Below are 14,221 nucleotides of genomic sequence, written 5' to 3'. Positions count from 1 at the left end.
CAGCCAGCCACAACGGCGTCTGTAGCCCGGCACATCGACATAGAGCGGCCTCTGTGCCAACGTCCTCCCTGCATTAGCATCCCGCATTGCCCCCTCCCCCCACAGACACGTGGAACACTAGAACCAGAAGGAACCTCGAGAGCTCATCAAGTCCAGTCCCCTGCCCTCACGGCAGAACCCAGCACTGTCTAAGACCATCCCTGCCAGGTGTCTGTCCAACCTGCGTTTAAATATCTCCAGGGATGGAGATTCCACATCCCCCCTAGGCAATTTATTCCAGTGTTTAACCACCCTGACAGCTAGGAAGATTTTCCTGATGTCCAACCTAAACCTCCCTTGCTGCACTATAAAGCCATGAATTTATCTACCGGTAAGTCTTTTTAAAACTCTATTATAGTCTTGGGCATCACAAAATCCTCTGGCATGGAGTTCCACGGGTTGACTGTCTGATGTGTGCCTTTTGTTTGTTTTAAACCTGCTGCCTGGGAAGGAATGATTGCAACAGATCAAATAATAAAGCCCAGTAATTGCCAATGACAAGCAATGGAGTTCACTTTTCACCAGTTTTATTTTGGCGGTGCCTTAAAATCAGTGTCATTACAGATTCACAGCAACGTCTATATTCATGATTTCAACTGTCCAGCTTTGGGTCTGAAACATGGAGCCTTCCACGGAGTTTAACACACGGTGTTTTAATACGTTGACAGTTTGCAATAATCATTATTGTCATTTCAAGAGGCACGAATCGTCAGCTAGTAAATTACACAGGGCTTTTGGGGGGGCAGACCACAAAAATAAGAGCTACAGGCTTAGCCATTAAATACAGACAGGGAATAGTCCCAGACATAGGGAGTTGACCTGTAATAGCAGCAGTAAGTGCAATGAGTCAGCACAGACATTCGTTTCTTTAGCGAGCAAGCCCTGGTTTCATGCATGCAGCTACTCCAAGCCAACACGCACCTGCGTGGCCAAGCAAGAGGCTGCATGTCTCTGCTAGGGTGGCAGGAGCAGGCGGGAGCTGGGCCAGTGTAGCTGAGTGTGAACCCCCTTGATGCAGGCCAGCGTTGGGGTGCCTTGTGCAGACGGCTACGGCCATTGGCAGTGAGGGGGGATGCCCCCCCGGAAGGAGTGCAGCCCGAGTCCTAGGTGCTGCCTGTGTCCCACGTCAGCCCCATGGCGTTAACGCCGTTCGCTCTGTTCCAATCGCTCGGGTCCACCCGGGGGCCCAGCAATTGGCTCTGTCCTGGATTTACTGGCAACCATCCCGGCGCTGCTGGGCAGGCTGAAAAGCCTCCCGTGCCCCATAGCTGAGGTGTCCCCGTCCGCTGCCGCTGTGCCCACACCCCGGGTCTCAATGCAAGAGATGTGGCCGGGCTGGTGCCCCCTTGCATCCACCCTGGCGCACCGCGGAGATGCTGGCCGCAGCCACTGGACCTGCTGGTGCTGAGCCCTGGGCGGGGTGTGCTGGGAGGGGGCGAGGGCCACATGACACCTCCACAGGAGTGGGGTCAGCACCCCAAGTGAACACACGGCCCCAGCTCCTGGCAGGCATCGTGCTGCCCCCCCCCATGTGTCCTACCCACCCAGCCTGCAGAGCCGCATGGGGCACGGAGCTCAAATGGCTCTGCCGTGGCTTGGCGTGCAGGCAGGCTGGAGCCTGGCCCCGGGGTCGGCAGAGGCAGCCGGGCCAGTGGGGCTGCGAGATTTGCACTTCGGATGCTGAATGGCAGCGTCTCGGTGTGCACAGCTGGGGGGGGGGGTGACACATGCACGCACGCGCATGCACTCGCACACGCATGCACACGCATGCACGCACACACGCTTGCGCTCACGCACACATACACACATGCGTGCATGCACACGCACACACATACACGCCAGCCAGGAGCTGGCCACGGGGCCACAGGCGCGTGCTCCAGCGGCCACGTTCCGGCGATGCAGCCCTGGAACAGAAGCCCCTTGTGCCACAGTGCGAAGCTGCCTGATGGTGTTCCCAGGGCTGATGCCGACCCAGGCAAAGCCCCTTTTCAGCGGCTGTTGCGGTCGGGGACGTGCTCCAAAGGCAGTGCTCAGGGCAGGGCGCAAGAGGCCCCTGCCGGCCCCAGCGTGTCCCCACGGGGTGGGAGAACTGAGCTGGCTGGCTGGCTGGCTATGCTGCCGTCGGGGATCACCATAAATCACAGTCAAGAGGCTCCCCGCTGGGTAAGGACGCAGGGAACCTGCTGCCAGCGCCCTGTGCAATCCCTGCAGGGACAGTGCGGCTCCGGGGGAGGCTCTGCGGGGACGTGGCGCGGACACCCAGCAGCGCCCTTTGAACCTTCCCCAGGACTCTGCAAGCGCCTAGTTCTGGCCGTGGCAGCCCAGGGAGCGGGCGCTGGCTGGGGGGCTGGGGGGCGGGGTTAGAAGTTCTCATAGTGATGCACAAAGTAGGTCTGGTCCAGTTTGTTGATCTGCTGGCAGGCTTGCTCCACGTTCTTGGTCATCCCCGGGGGGCCGCAGCTGAACACGCCAACCTTACACACCTGGGGGAGCAGGAAAGCCGGGGTGTCATGTGATCAGCGCCCCGCCCATTCCGCCAGCCTGGCCCGGCCCGGCCAGCTCTGCGAGGGCTCGGAGCGGTTCCCCCTGCTGCCCCCACGTGCCAGCTCTGCTTGTCTCCCGCCAAAGGAGGGGTGGGCAGCTGTAGCTTCTCACCCGCTGTGCTCCCACCCATCTCCCACCGCCCCACTGCCTTGCGCCAGCCCGGGAGAGGCCAGGATCGGGACCCGCATGCGGACGGGCAGCCACCGACCACGCCTGCCAGCCCAGGGTCTTGCAGCCGATGGGCGAACAAAAGCCGCCTTTGCTTCTCTTTCCCAGAGCCCCGCTGGCGTTTCAGCCGCTGGCTGCAGCCACGGCCCATCCCCCCTTGGCGCCCACAGGAAATTGGCTCTAGTTCTGTCCCCGTTTCCATCTCACTTTCCCCACCACCACGTGCTGGGGCTCCCCGGGGAGAGGGGCTCCCCCGCCTGGCACAGCTCCTCCCCCTCCATTCAGCCCTATGGCACATCGGTTAATTTCATCCCCTTTCTTCCAGGTGGGCTGCCTGCATCCCGCTCCTCTGGCCCAGCTCCCTTCCCTCTGCCTCCCGCGCCCCTCCAGCCCCCCAGTCACTGTCCCCGCTCTGCCTGGAGAGCGCCCGAGCGCGCCGGTCCCTTCCCCGCGCAGGAGTGGGCCTGATCGCGGCGGGAGCTCCGGGGGCTCTCGTCCCCACAGCATGGGGACGTTGCGTGTGCAGCCCCCAGCTGCACTGGTCTCTCCTTGCCGTGGCCCGGCGCAAACACGCCAGCCCGCTGGCCGCCAGCCTGGCCGGGTTGAGTTAGGTGGGATTGGTCCTGCCTTGGGCCGGGGGCTGGACTGGATGACTCCTGAGGTCTCTTCCAGCTCTAGGATTCGATGATGCCAGTGGCCCTGGGGATCGCTGGGGTGTCTCGCCGGCTGGCTGCCAGGCTGTGCCCCAAAGGCTCTGGACTCTTCCTGTGCAGGGGCAGGGCTGGCGGACGTGTGCCCCTTTGGTCGGGGGGGACGTGGGCCTGTGATAGGACCAGCCCAGGCCAGCTGGCGTGGGGCTGTCATGCTGCCCGTAGGTGGGACTGGCACATGCCTCCCCCTCCCTTGGGAGGCTACGGGGCCCTGCCCTGCCCAGCCTGTGGCTATTTGGCAATTTTCCCTCCAGGCCGTCTTGGCACCAGGGCTGCCCAGGTGCACACAGGTCTCCCTGGGCTCCCCCAGCACATGACCCCACTGCCAGTCCCTGCACCCGGCACTGGGCGGCACTGACCTGGGGGTGCACCTCCTGCAGGGACTTGAAGAAGGGCACGAAGGGGGGCCGCCCGAAGTGCGTGATGGAGCGCAGCCCCGTGAACAGGCTCCGGTTCAGCACCTTCTGGAAGTGCCGCTCGCAGATGTACTGGAAGGAGAACGGCGCCGGGGTCAGAGGGAGATGGGCGAGGGCGGGGCTCTCTGCTCTGCCCTGGCCTGGCCCGAACCAACACGCCGCGACACTGGACGGGGGGCTGCCCTGGCCCAGCACAGGGGGCAGAGACATGGCATGGGGGGGGCCCAGCACAGGGGGCGCTGGGGGCAGAGACATGGCATGGGGGGATGGGCCCAGCACAGGGGGCGCTGGAGGCAGAGACATGGCATGGGGGGATGGGCCCAGCACAGGGCGGCGCTGGGGGCAGAGACATGGCATGGGGGGATGGGCCCAGCACAGGGCGGCGCTGGGGGCAGAGACATGGCATGGGGGGATGGGACCAGCACAGGCGGCGCTGGGGGCAGAGACATGGCATGGGGGGATGGGACCAGCACAGGGGGCGCTGGGGGCAGAGACATGGCATGGGGGGATGGGCCCAGCACAGGGCGGCGCTGGGGGCAGAGACATGGCATGGGGGGATGGGACCAGCACAGGGGGCGCTGGGGGCAGAGACATGGCATGGGGGGGGCGGGCCCAGCACAGAAGGCGCTGGGGGGCAGCAACATGGCATGGGGGGATGGGACCAGCACAGAAGGCGCTGGGGGCAGAGACATGGGATGGGGGGATGGGACCAGCACAGGGCGGCGCTGGGGGCAGAGACATGGGAAGGGGGGATGGGACCAGCACAGGGCGGCGCTGGGGGCAGAGACATGGGATGGGGGGATGGGACCAGCACAGGGCGGCGCTGGGGGGCAGAGACATGGGATGGGGGGATGGGACCAGCACAGGGCGGCGCTGGGGGGCAGAGACACGGTGAGGAAGGGGGCAATGACTACCAGCTTGTGCCCTCTCTCAGTGGGGCCCCGCTCTCCTGCCCGGCCCGCGTGGGGCGGGGCGCTCACCAGCATCGTGGTGCGCAGGTCGAACTTCTCCGCCAGCTGGGTGATGTAGATGTGCACGGACACCAGGTCGTGCCGGTCGTTCTCCTCCACCTCGCGGATGATGTCGGCCAGCCACTCGAACTGCCGCTGCGTCCGCGTCACCCAGATGAAGTAGATCTGAGAGCGCACGGAGGGTGGGTCACTGGCAGGGCCCCCGCACAGGGGACTCCCCTGCACCAAGCCCTCCCTGCGCACCCCACAGCCAGCCCGGGGATCCCTGCAGCGGGTGCCATCCTGGGGACCCGCCACAGGCCCCCCAGCAGGGTCTGGCCAGGAAGGGTGAAATCCCTGCACGGAGGGGGGTGAGGGTGCAGCCAGCAGGGGGCGCTCTGATGCAGGGCAGACCTCACGGTGCCGGGCCACTGAGTGTCTCAGGGCCCCTGAGGGCACCGTGTGGCGCCGGGTCCCATACCCGGCGCAGGGCCCGGGGACACGCCTGGCTACAGCACAGTGCTGCGGCTGGCTGAGAGGGACAGCTGGGGGACAAGGGCTAAGCCCGGCCCTTAGGCATTACTGCAGGACGGGCCAGACCCTCCAGGGAGCCAGTCCAGTGGGGGGCCAGGGGTCCCTCGTGCTCTGTGGCCGCTCACCTTCTTGCAAGGCATCTTGGCGCTGACGGAGGACTTGAAGACCAGGTCTTTGAGGATGGAGGCGAAGGGAGTCACCCCGATGCCTCCTCCCACCAGCACGGACACGTCAAACTTGTTCCACTCCTGGTGGCCCTCGCCGAACGGCCCGTCCAGGTAGAGCTGGGAAGAAGCCGGGGTTAGCAAAGCCTGCCCGGCTGGCTGAGCAATGCGGCCCCCTCGGCCGGGCGGAGCAGGGACCAGCTAGCCCAGCGCAGTGACCTGCCGCAAGCAGTGCCCGAGGTCCCTAACGCCCACTCGGAGCAGGCAGGAGCCGGGCCAGCGACGTTTCCTTGGCCCGTCCCTCACGCAGCCTGCGGCTATAGAAACCAACGCACCGGGCGGGGTCAGCAGACGCCGTAGGAGAACATTAGAACGGGCGGACGGGGTCAGGCCAAGGGTCCATCCAGCCCAGTGTCCTGTCGGCCAACAGGGGCCAATGCCAGGTGCCCCAGAGGGCGTGAGCAGAGCAGGGAACCATCAAGTGATCCCTCCTCCCAGCCCCTGACAAACAGAGGTTAGAGACATCATCCGTGCCCATCCTGGCTACTGGTACTGATGGACCTAAACCCCATGAATTTATCTAGCTCTTCTTTGAACCTTATTAAAATCCTGGCATTCACAACATCCTCTGGCAAGGAGTTCCACAGGTTGACTGTGCACAGGGTGAAGAAAAACTTCCTTTTCTTTGTTTTAAACCTGCAATCTATGAATTTCATTTGGTGACCCCTAGTTCTTAGAAAACAGCAAATAGTCTTGCAGTCCCTTAGGCTGTGTCTAGACTACATGCCTCTGTCGGCAGAGGCATGTAGATTAGACACATAGGCAAAGGCAAATGAAGCCGCGATTTAAATGATCACGGCTTCATTTACATTTACATGGCTGCCGCGCTGAGCCGACAAACAGCTGATCAGCTGTTTGTCAGCTCGCGCGCTAGTCTAGACACTCCCCTGCCGACATCAAAGCCCTTTGTCGGCAGCCCCGTTATTCCTCGTGGAATGAGGTTTACCGGGGCTGCCGACAAAGGGCTTTGATGTCGGCAGGGGGAACGTCCAGACTAGTGCGGGAGCCGACAAACAGCTGATCAGCTGTTTGTCGGCTCAGCGCGGCAGCCATGTAAATGTAAATGAAGCTGCGATCATTTAAATCGCGGCTTCATTTGTCTTTGCCAAACAAACAAATCTACATGCCTCTGCCAACAGAGGCATGTAGTTTAGACGTACCCTTAGAGACTAACAAAACATGTCGATGGTGTCATGAGCTTTCCTAGGCGCATCCCACTTCCTCAGAGGTGCTGCAAGACTATTAGCTGTTTTTTAAGTTTTTCCAGATAAAGACCAACTTGGCAACCCCTCTGAAACCCTAGTTCTTATGTAATGGGAACAAGTTAGTAACTTCTCCTTATTCACTTTCACCACACCCATCGGAATTGTATAGACTTTTATCATATCCCCTCTCCCCCTTAGGGTATGTCTACGTTGCATTCCTCCTTCGAGAGTGGAATGTAAATGCAGACAAATGAATTGCAAATGAAGCGCGGATTTGAATTTCCCGCACTTCATTTGCATAATGGCGGCCGGCTGCTTTTCCGAAATAGCGTATTTTGAGAAAAAATTGGGTTATTTTGAAGGAAGGGTTTCTTTTTTAATAACCCCATTTTTTTCCCTCAAAATATACTATTTCGGAAAAGCGGCCAGCCGCCATTATGCAAATGAAGCGCAGGAAATTCAAATCTGCACTTTATTTGCATTCCTCCTTTGAGAAAGGAATGCAAATGCAGACAAACGAAATTGCAATGTAGACATATCCTAAGTCTCCTCTTTTTGACGTTGAAAAGTCCAAGTCTTTTTCATCTCTCTCCACAGGGGACCCGTTCCAAACCCTACTCCTTTTCTGAACCTTTTCCAGTGCCAAGAGATCTTTCTTGAGGTGCCAGCGAATCCAGGGGTGAAGCCAGAGCACACCCGGCTCTCTCTGCTTGTGCTTCGTCGTGCTTGGAGGACTCTGCTCTCCAGAGACGTGGTCCCCCCTTCCCACCTCGGACTGCCTGGGGAGGAGATGCTCGGTTGTACCTTGGGATATCTGCCGATTTCAGCCACGCTCTCCGGGGAGTACAGCTCCCGCAGCCGGGTGGTCCAGGGCCCGGCGGCTCGGATATGCAGGCTCAGCACGTCCTCATGCGGGGCAGAGGTCAGGGTGAAGGGGTGGTACTCGTTGGTCCCCAGGGAGAGGCAGGCAATTCGCACCCACTGCCCAGACTTGTAGTCGAAGTCCTGCGGCCTCTGGAACTTGAGGTAGGTAACGCCTACGAGAAAGGCCCAGGTTTGCTCAGCGTCTCTGGGAAACCGGCTGCCCCTGGGCTGAGCCACGCCAGGGTGATGCGCACGCACCCACGGAAGCTCCAATGTGCCCCCTGCCACCGAGGCCCAGGGGGATCCGGGCAGAGCAGAGAGCGTCACTGCCCAACTGGCTGGGATCGGGTGCAGGCTGAGTCCAGCTGGCGTGGAGGCCGGCAGCGGTGCTTCCCAGAGGAGAGTGTAGCCCGCAGGGCGGCTTGGGGGCTCCAGAGCCCTGAGAAAGCTGGGTTTGGTGCCCGCCTGCGGGGGGTCCTGCAGATGGGCCCGCTCACCCCCATCCCCCGGCAGCCACCCCCTCCCCTGTACCTGACGGGAGGAGCTCGGCTTTCAGAACGTTCATCTCCACCTTCTTCCGGCTCAGGCTGACCAGCTTGTCCGCCCCGTAGATGAGCGCCGGGATGATGAAGTAGATGTGGAAGCGCGGCTGCTGGATCAGGGCGTAGCTGCCGTGGATAATGACCTGGGAACACGGTGCCCAGCAGGCTCTTGAGGACAGCGCTCCGCCCAGGAATCCGCCCAGGGAGGAGCGCGGTGGCAGCGCCATGAGGGGCAGGAAGGCTCGGCCAGGCAGGCTGGCACACAGCACCCTGGGCACCTGCTAGCTAGGACACAGCTCTCGTCTTTCTTTGCATGCCCGTTGTACAAGGAGGAAACTGAGGCACGGAGCAGGGATGTGACTCGCCCAGGAGCTGAGCAGGGACTAGCATCCAGGTCTCCTAGCCCAGGGCTCTATCCACTGGGCATCACTGCCTGCCACTTGTGCATTCTCTCTGTTTGCAAGGTTCCCGCTCGGCTGCCCCGTGTACAGTCCCTGGGAGCGCTCCCCCCCCTCCTGCCGCCGCCTGCTGTGCCAGTCCAGGTCCTGCTGTGGGCAGAGGACAAACCGGGCCTCGCGCAGTGAGTCTAGGCTGCACAAGCCCGGGCGGGCTCTGAGCGACGCCAGGGCGCAGGACCCCGCCCCACGTACCATGACGTAAAGCAGCACGTAGAGGTGGTGCGTTATCCAGAAGCCCCGGAAGCTGATGCGCCGGAAGTGGCGGGAGGCGAACACGTACATCACTGCCAGAATCACCAGCAGCAGCACCCCGGTCATGCCTGCCCGAGAGAGGGATGAGGAAGGAGGGGCAGTGGGGCAGGAGGAGCCTGGCTTGGAACCCCCAGTGCAGGGGTGGGGGAGCTGTGCAGATCCCCCCCGCCATGCGTGGCCCGCACGGATGGTCCCCCTTACCTGGGACGGTCTCGAAGAACCACCAGTAGTACTTCTGGGGCATCTGGGACCTGCAGAGGGATGAGACGGTGTCACCCCCTGCCCTCCACAGAACAAGCCAAACGCCCCCTGCTCTCCGCTGCCCGGGGAGCCAAGAGACCTCTCCTGGGACCGCCCAAGGAGATCACTTCGTGGGCAGGCTGGATGAGAGCTCTCGAGCCCCTCCCCATGGCGTCCCCCCCCCACTCACCCATCGTCCATGAAGACGTTGGCGAAGAGGCAGGAGAGGATGCTGAGCGGGCTGACCGAGAAGATGTAAACGTTCACTACGTGGCCCAAGGTGTGCAGAACTGCGGAGCAAAGACAGAGCGTGCTCAGTGCTCCGGAGACAGGCGTCACCAGGGAGGTGGCAACATTTGGTACCAAACTGCTTACGACAGTTCGGTCCAAAGCGGCCTGCGGAGAGCGGCAAAGGGCTCGCCCCAGGCACGGGGACTGGGCAGCAACATGGCAAATGAGTTTTAATGCCGATCAGTGCAAAGTAACGCACATTGGAAAACACCATCCCAACTCCACATACAATATGAGGGAGACCAATTTGGCAACAAAGATGCAAGAGAGAGCTCTTGGAGTCAGCGTGGAGAGTTCTCGGAAAACACCCACGCAGGGCGCAGCGGCCGGCAAACAAGCCAACAGGATGTGGGGACTCATTAAAAAAGGGACAGAGAATAAAACAGAGAACATCTTATTGCCTCTGTATAAATCCATGGGACGCCCCCAGCTTGAATCCTGCATACAGACACGGTCACCTCATCTCAAAAAAGATCTATTGGCCCTGGAAAAGGTTCAGAGAAGGGCAACAAAAATGATGAGGGGTTTGGAACGGGTCCCATTTGAAGAGAGATTCAAAAGACTGGGACTTTTCAGTTTAGAAAAGAGGAGACTAAGGAGGGATAGGCTAGAGGTCTATAAAATCCTGACTGGTGTGGAAAAAATGAATAAGGAGAAGTTATTGACTTGTTCCCGTAACATAAGAACTAGGGGGTCACTAAATGAAATTCATAGGTAACAGGTTTAAAACAAAGAAAAGGAAGTTTTTCTTCACGTGGCGCACAGTCAACCTGTGGAACTCCTCGCCAGAGGATGTGGTGAAGATCAGGACTTTAACAGGGTTCAAAAAGGAACTAGAGAAATTCATGGAGGTTAGGTCCATCAATGGCTGTTAGCCAGGCTGGGCAGGAATGGTGTCCCTGGCCTCTGTTTGTCTGGAAATGGGTGACAGAGGATGGATCACGTGATGGTTCCCTGTTCGGTTCACTCCCTCTGGGGCACCTGGCATTGGCCACTGTGGGCCGACAGGACACTCGGCTGGGCGGGTCTTTGGTCTGACCCAGTCTGGCTGTTCTGATGTTCTTATGACAGAGCAGATACATGGGGACGCCCGGCCGGGTACCAGTGCTCGAGACCCAAACACAGGGCCTGAGCCAGACAACCAAGGCTTGCTCTACGATGCAGTGTTTGCCAGTGTCGCTCCGTGCGCGCATGTGTGTGTGTGGGGGGGAGAGGGGTCCTGACCAGCCCTGGCCGAGGTCTGTCTCTGGGGAATATTCTCCCCGTCAGTATCACCCCCACGCCCCCATGGCCGACTTACTGGAGAAGATGAGGGCGCCCGTGGCGATCCAGCGGTGGAAGTCCACGGCAGCGTCGAAGGGGACGTAGCGGTTGAGGAAGGTTTCCCGCAGGAAGGTGATGAGGTTGCGGCACATGGTGAGCAGGATGTAGGAGTACATGAAGGAGATGCTGGCCGCCGCCCCCCGGGAGATGATGATGCCCACAAAGGTGGTTTGCGCCACTCCGGTGGGCGGCGAGGCAAATCCATAGTCTGCCAAGGAAGCAGGGCGGGGGTCATTGGCAGGGCGGGGCGGGGCTCGCCTCCACCAACCCGGCACGTCCCCAGGGCGCGGTGGGCAGCGCCGGTTCGGAGGGCTGGTCTGCCAGCACCTGCCTTGGTCCTCCGGTGATGGAGGGGGCCTGTCTGAACGTGCCCCGCTGGAACGTCATGCCAGTGGAGGACTGGGGACTCCGCATGCACCCTATCTGTCCCTCCTATGCCCCCCCAATCGCCCCATGCCAAGGTGTGGGCAGCAGGCACAGGAACTAGCTCTATGCCAGGGGAAAGAACGCCACGCTGGCCAGAACCTGGCCCCTCTGCACCGCCTGTCAGTCTGACCGGGGACCTCCGTTCTCCTTGCTCTGACGTGGGCTTGTGCAGCTGTGTCCTACACTCCCCTTGCTGTCTCCTAACCCCCCGTCGGGTGGCCTAGCACACAGGGCCCTGCTCCCGGCAGCCCGCCCCGCCCCGCCAGCAGGGGGCGCTCTGCACTCACAGTACGCGCGCTCGGCGAAGACGCCAGCTGTGATGGCGGAGAAGAGCACCACGCAGACGATGTGGCGCCGGTAGTTCTCGATGAACCGCTTGAATTGCTGGACCTTCTGGTGCACTTTGCTCCGCTGGTATTTGGTCCTTTGGGCCTCGGTGTACAAGTGCGGCTGGTGAGGCGTCGTCCTACGAAAGAAACCTTGTCAGCTCCCGGGGAAGTGACCGTGGCCCCACTCCCGCCCGCGCGGGGGTAGAACGTCCTCAGGGCTTCGCTCAGTCATGGAGCCGTGGGGCCGGTCCTTAGTGCCGCTGAGCGTGCGGGTTCCCTGGGGCGGAGATGCTGGCGCCTCGGCTCACTGCTACACTCCCGCTCGGGAATGAGAGCAGCGAGACGATGCAAAGGTGCATCAGGCAACGGCAGCCGGCTCTCCGGGAAGGGGCAGCCTCGCTAGGGACTGATAACAACTCACAGGTACTTCAATCAAGGCAGATAAGATACGTTTTAAAGGGCGGCCATAAAAGGCCGTTAATCCCAGGAACTGGAAAGTCCAGAGACAGCAGCAAGGACACGGCAGACGGCTGGGAACTCCAAAGGGAATCAGTAAATTCACAGGAGTTTCGATGGAACAGTCGGCTGCAACTTCCTTGCTGTGTCGCTCCAGCCGTGGGGCGGGGCCTCGCGCCTCCCCCGCTCTCGTCAAGAGGTGAGGGTGACGAGTGACGCCGGGGGGGGGATGTGTGGGGCGTCCCCCTTGCCGGGGGCTTGGGACAGACCTCGCTTAGAACTGCCCCCACCCCAGAGCCAGGCCAACAGCAGCCATTCCGCCAAGGGAGACGTGTCTCACAAAATGACTCCTTCCCTGGCTGGAGGTGGCCACCAAAATGGGGAAGGCTCCCCCCGGTGTGAGGGGCTCCTCTCCTGGGGAAAAGGCCTCAGAAACCAGAGCGGGGAGGCTCTTTCCCCTTCCCCCGCGAGGTGGGGAGGAGGGACTGCAGCAGCTGCAGGCCTCAGGGTCCAGCTTACCCGTTGGTCCTGGGCTTGTTTATGAAGGAGACGCGGTTGTTCATGTTTGTCTTGAACACGTCAGGCACTCCTGTGTGGAGCAGAAAGCACAAACGTGGGACACGGCGATGAGCGCAGAGCACTAGCATGGGGAGGGGCTCTCCAGTCCAGTCCCCTGCCCCCACGGCATGGCCCAGCACCGTCCCTCCCTGACGGGCGTCTGTCCAACCTGCTGCCCCATGACGGAGGTTTCACGGCTTCCCAAAGCATCTTACTCCAGCGTTTGACCACCCTGACAGGCAGCAAGTTCTTCCTAATGTCCAACCTAAACCTCCCTGGCTGCAATTTAAGCCCATTGCTTCTCATCCTGTCCTTAGAGGTCAAGGAGAACAATTTTTCTCCCTCCTCCCTGTAACACCCTTTGGGTATGTCTACACTACCCCTCTAGTTCGAACTAGCGGGGTAGTGTAGACATACCCTTTTAGATACTTGACAGCTGCCGACTTCACCCCTCTAAGGCTACATCTACTCTGCAGCAGTGTTTCGGAAGAGGAAATGCAAACGGAGCGCTCGTTTGCAAACCTCGTGCTCTCATTTGCATATTCTCCTCCGAGCCTTTTTGCGGAAAAAGTCTCGGAGGAGAATATGCAAATGAGAGCGCTCCGTTTGCATTTCCTCGTCCGAAACACTGCCGCCGTGTAGACGTCGCTTTTCTAAACTAAACAGGCCCAATTCTTTCAGTCTTCCCCCATGGGGTCCTGTTCTCTAGACCGTTCATCCTTTGTGTTGCTCTTCCCTGGACCCTCTCCAATTTCTTCACATCTTTCCTGAAACGTGGTGCCCAGAACTGGACACAAAACTCCAACTGACGCCTAATCGGCGCGGAGTAGAGCGGGAGAACGGCTTTTCAGGTCTCGCTCACTGCACTCTGGCTAGTACGTCCAGAATCGTGTTGGCTTTTTTTACAACAGTGTCGCACTGTTGACTCATGTTTAGCTGGTGGGCTACTCTGACCCCTCGATCCCTTTCTGCCGGACTCCTCCCTAGACTGTCGCTTCCCGTTCTGTGTGCGGGACACAGATTGTTCCTTCCTGAGCGGAGCACTTTGCTTTGGGCCCCGTGCTGCGCCCGGGCTCTCCGCTTGGGAGGCAACGGGACCCTGTCACTAGGGCGCCAGCCTGCTCTGCACAAGGGTAGGGCCAGCGGGTGGAGTCTCCGTAGCAGAAAGCACCTTCCCCACCTTGTAGCACCTGGGCTGCAGGAGAAGAGCCGCTGGAGGACAGACAGGACCTCTGGGCCAGCGCCCCCAGCCCTGCCTCTGGGGCCAGCCCCCCAGCCAGGTCGCCTGGCCCGCCCCTGCCGCACTGACCTTTGATGCAGAGCTGGGTGAGGCGGAGCTCGTTGTCGTGGTCCCGCAGCATGTAGTGAAAATCCTCCCACGTCAGCTCCTCCTTGTCCTGGAAGCCCGACACCTGGAACATGGACTCGCTCACCTGCGCGATCTGCTCGCCCGAGAGGCAGTTGTTGGAGATCTCGATGAAGGACCTGGAGCAAGGGGCAAAGGCGGCGCTGCAGGGCACTCCGCTGGCTCCGGGGAACGCCCAGGCCTGGCAGGGCGAGGGGCAGCAGGCGACATCCACCTGGCGGCGGCACCAGCGCTCGAGCCACTTCAGAAGAGGCTGGGCAGGGCAGCAGGACCGGGCCCGGGGTTCTCAGCTCTGAGTACTGGGCCCACGCTGGACCCCCAGGGGC

The 14,221-nt window shown here is 60.8% G+C and overlaps 1 protein-coding gene across 3 annotated transcripts in view; it reads right to left on the bottom strand.

The window, feature by feature from the left end:
- Positions 1-554: 554 nt before the first annotated feature.
- Positions 555-14,221, bottom strand: part of DUOX2 (dual oxidase 2) — a 72,911-nt gene continuing 59,244 nt past the window's right edge. For all 3 annotated transcript variants that reach the window (XM_075897467.1, XM_075897466.1, XM_075897468.1), the window contains 13 exons: positions 13,839-14,014; positions 12,491-12,560; positions 11,474-11,652; positions 10,738-10,968; positions 9,337-9,436; positions 9,108-9,157; positions 8,847-8,974; positions 8,186-8,339; positions 7,595-7,827; positions 5,487-5,645; positions 4,858-5,013; positions 3,821-3,949; positions 555-2,522 (listed from right to left, as the gene is read on the bottom strand). In XM_075897467.1, coding sequence (XP_075753582.1) covers positions 2,400-2,522; positions 3,821-3,949; positions 4,858-5,013; positions 5,487-5,645; positions 7,595-7,827; positions 8,186-8,339; positions 8,847-8,974; positions 9,108-9,157; positions 9,337-9,436; positions 10,738-10,968; positions 11,474-11,652; positions 12,491-12,560; positions 13,839-14,014 — 1,888 coding nt within the window. In that variant the 3' untranslated portion in view covers positions 555-2,399. The remainder of the gene's footprint in view (positions 2,523-3,820; positions 3,950-4,857; positions 5,014-5,486; positions 5,646-7,594; positions 7,828-8,185; positions 8,340-8,846; positions 8,975-9,107; positions 9,158-9,336; positions 9,437-10,737; positions 10,969-11,473; positions 11,653-12,490; positions 12,561-13,838; positions 14,015-14,221) is intronic.

This window comes from Pelodiscus sinensis, chromosome 14, assembly GCF_049634645.1.
Source record: "Pelodiscus sinensis isolate JC-2024 chromosome 14, ASM4963464v1, whole genome shotgun sequence".
NCBI classification, from domain to species: domain Eukaryota; kingdom Metazoa; phylum Chordata; order Testudines; family Trionychidae; genus Pelodiscus; species Pelodiscus sinensis.
The sequence above is the reverse complement of the archived record's forward strand: the minus strand, read 5'-3'. Positions and strand labels throughout refer to the sequence as shown.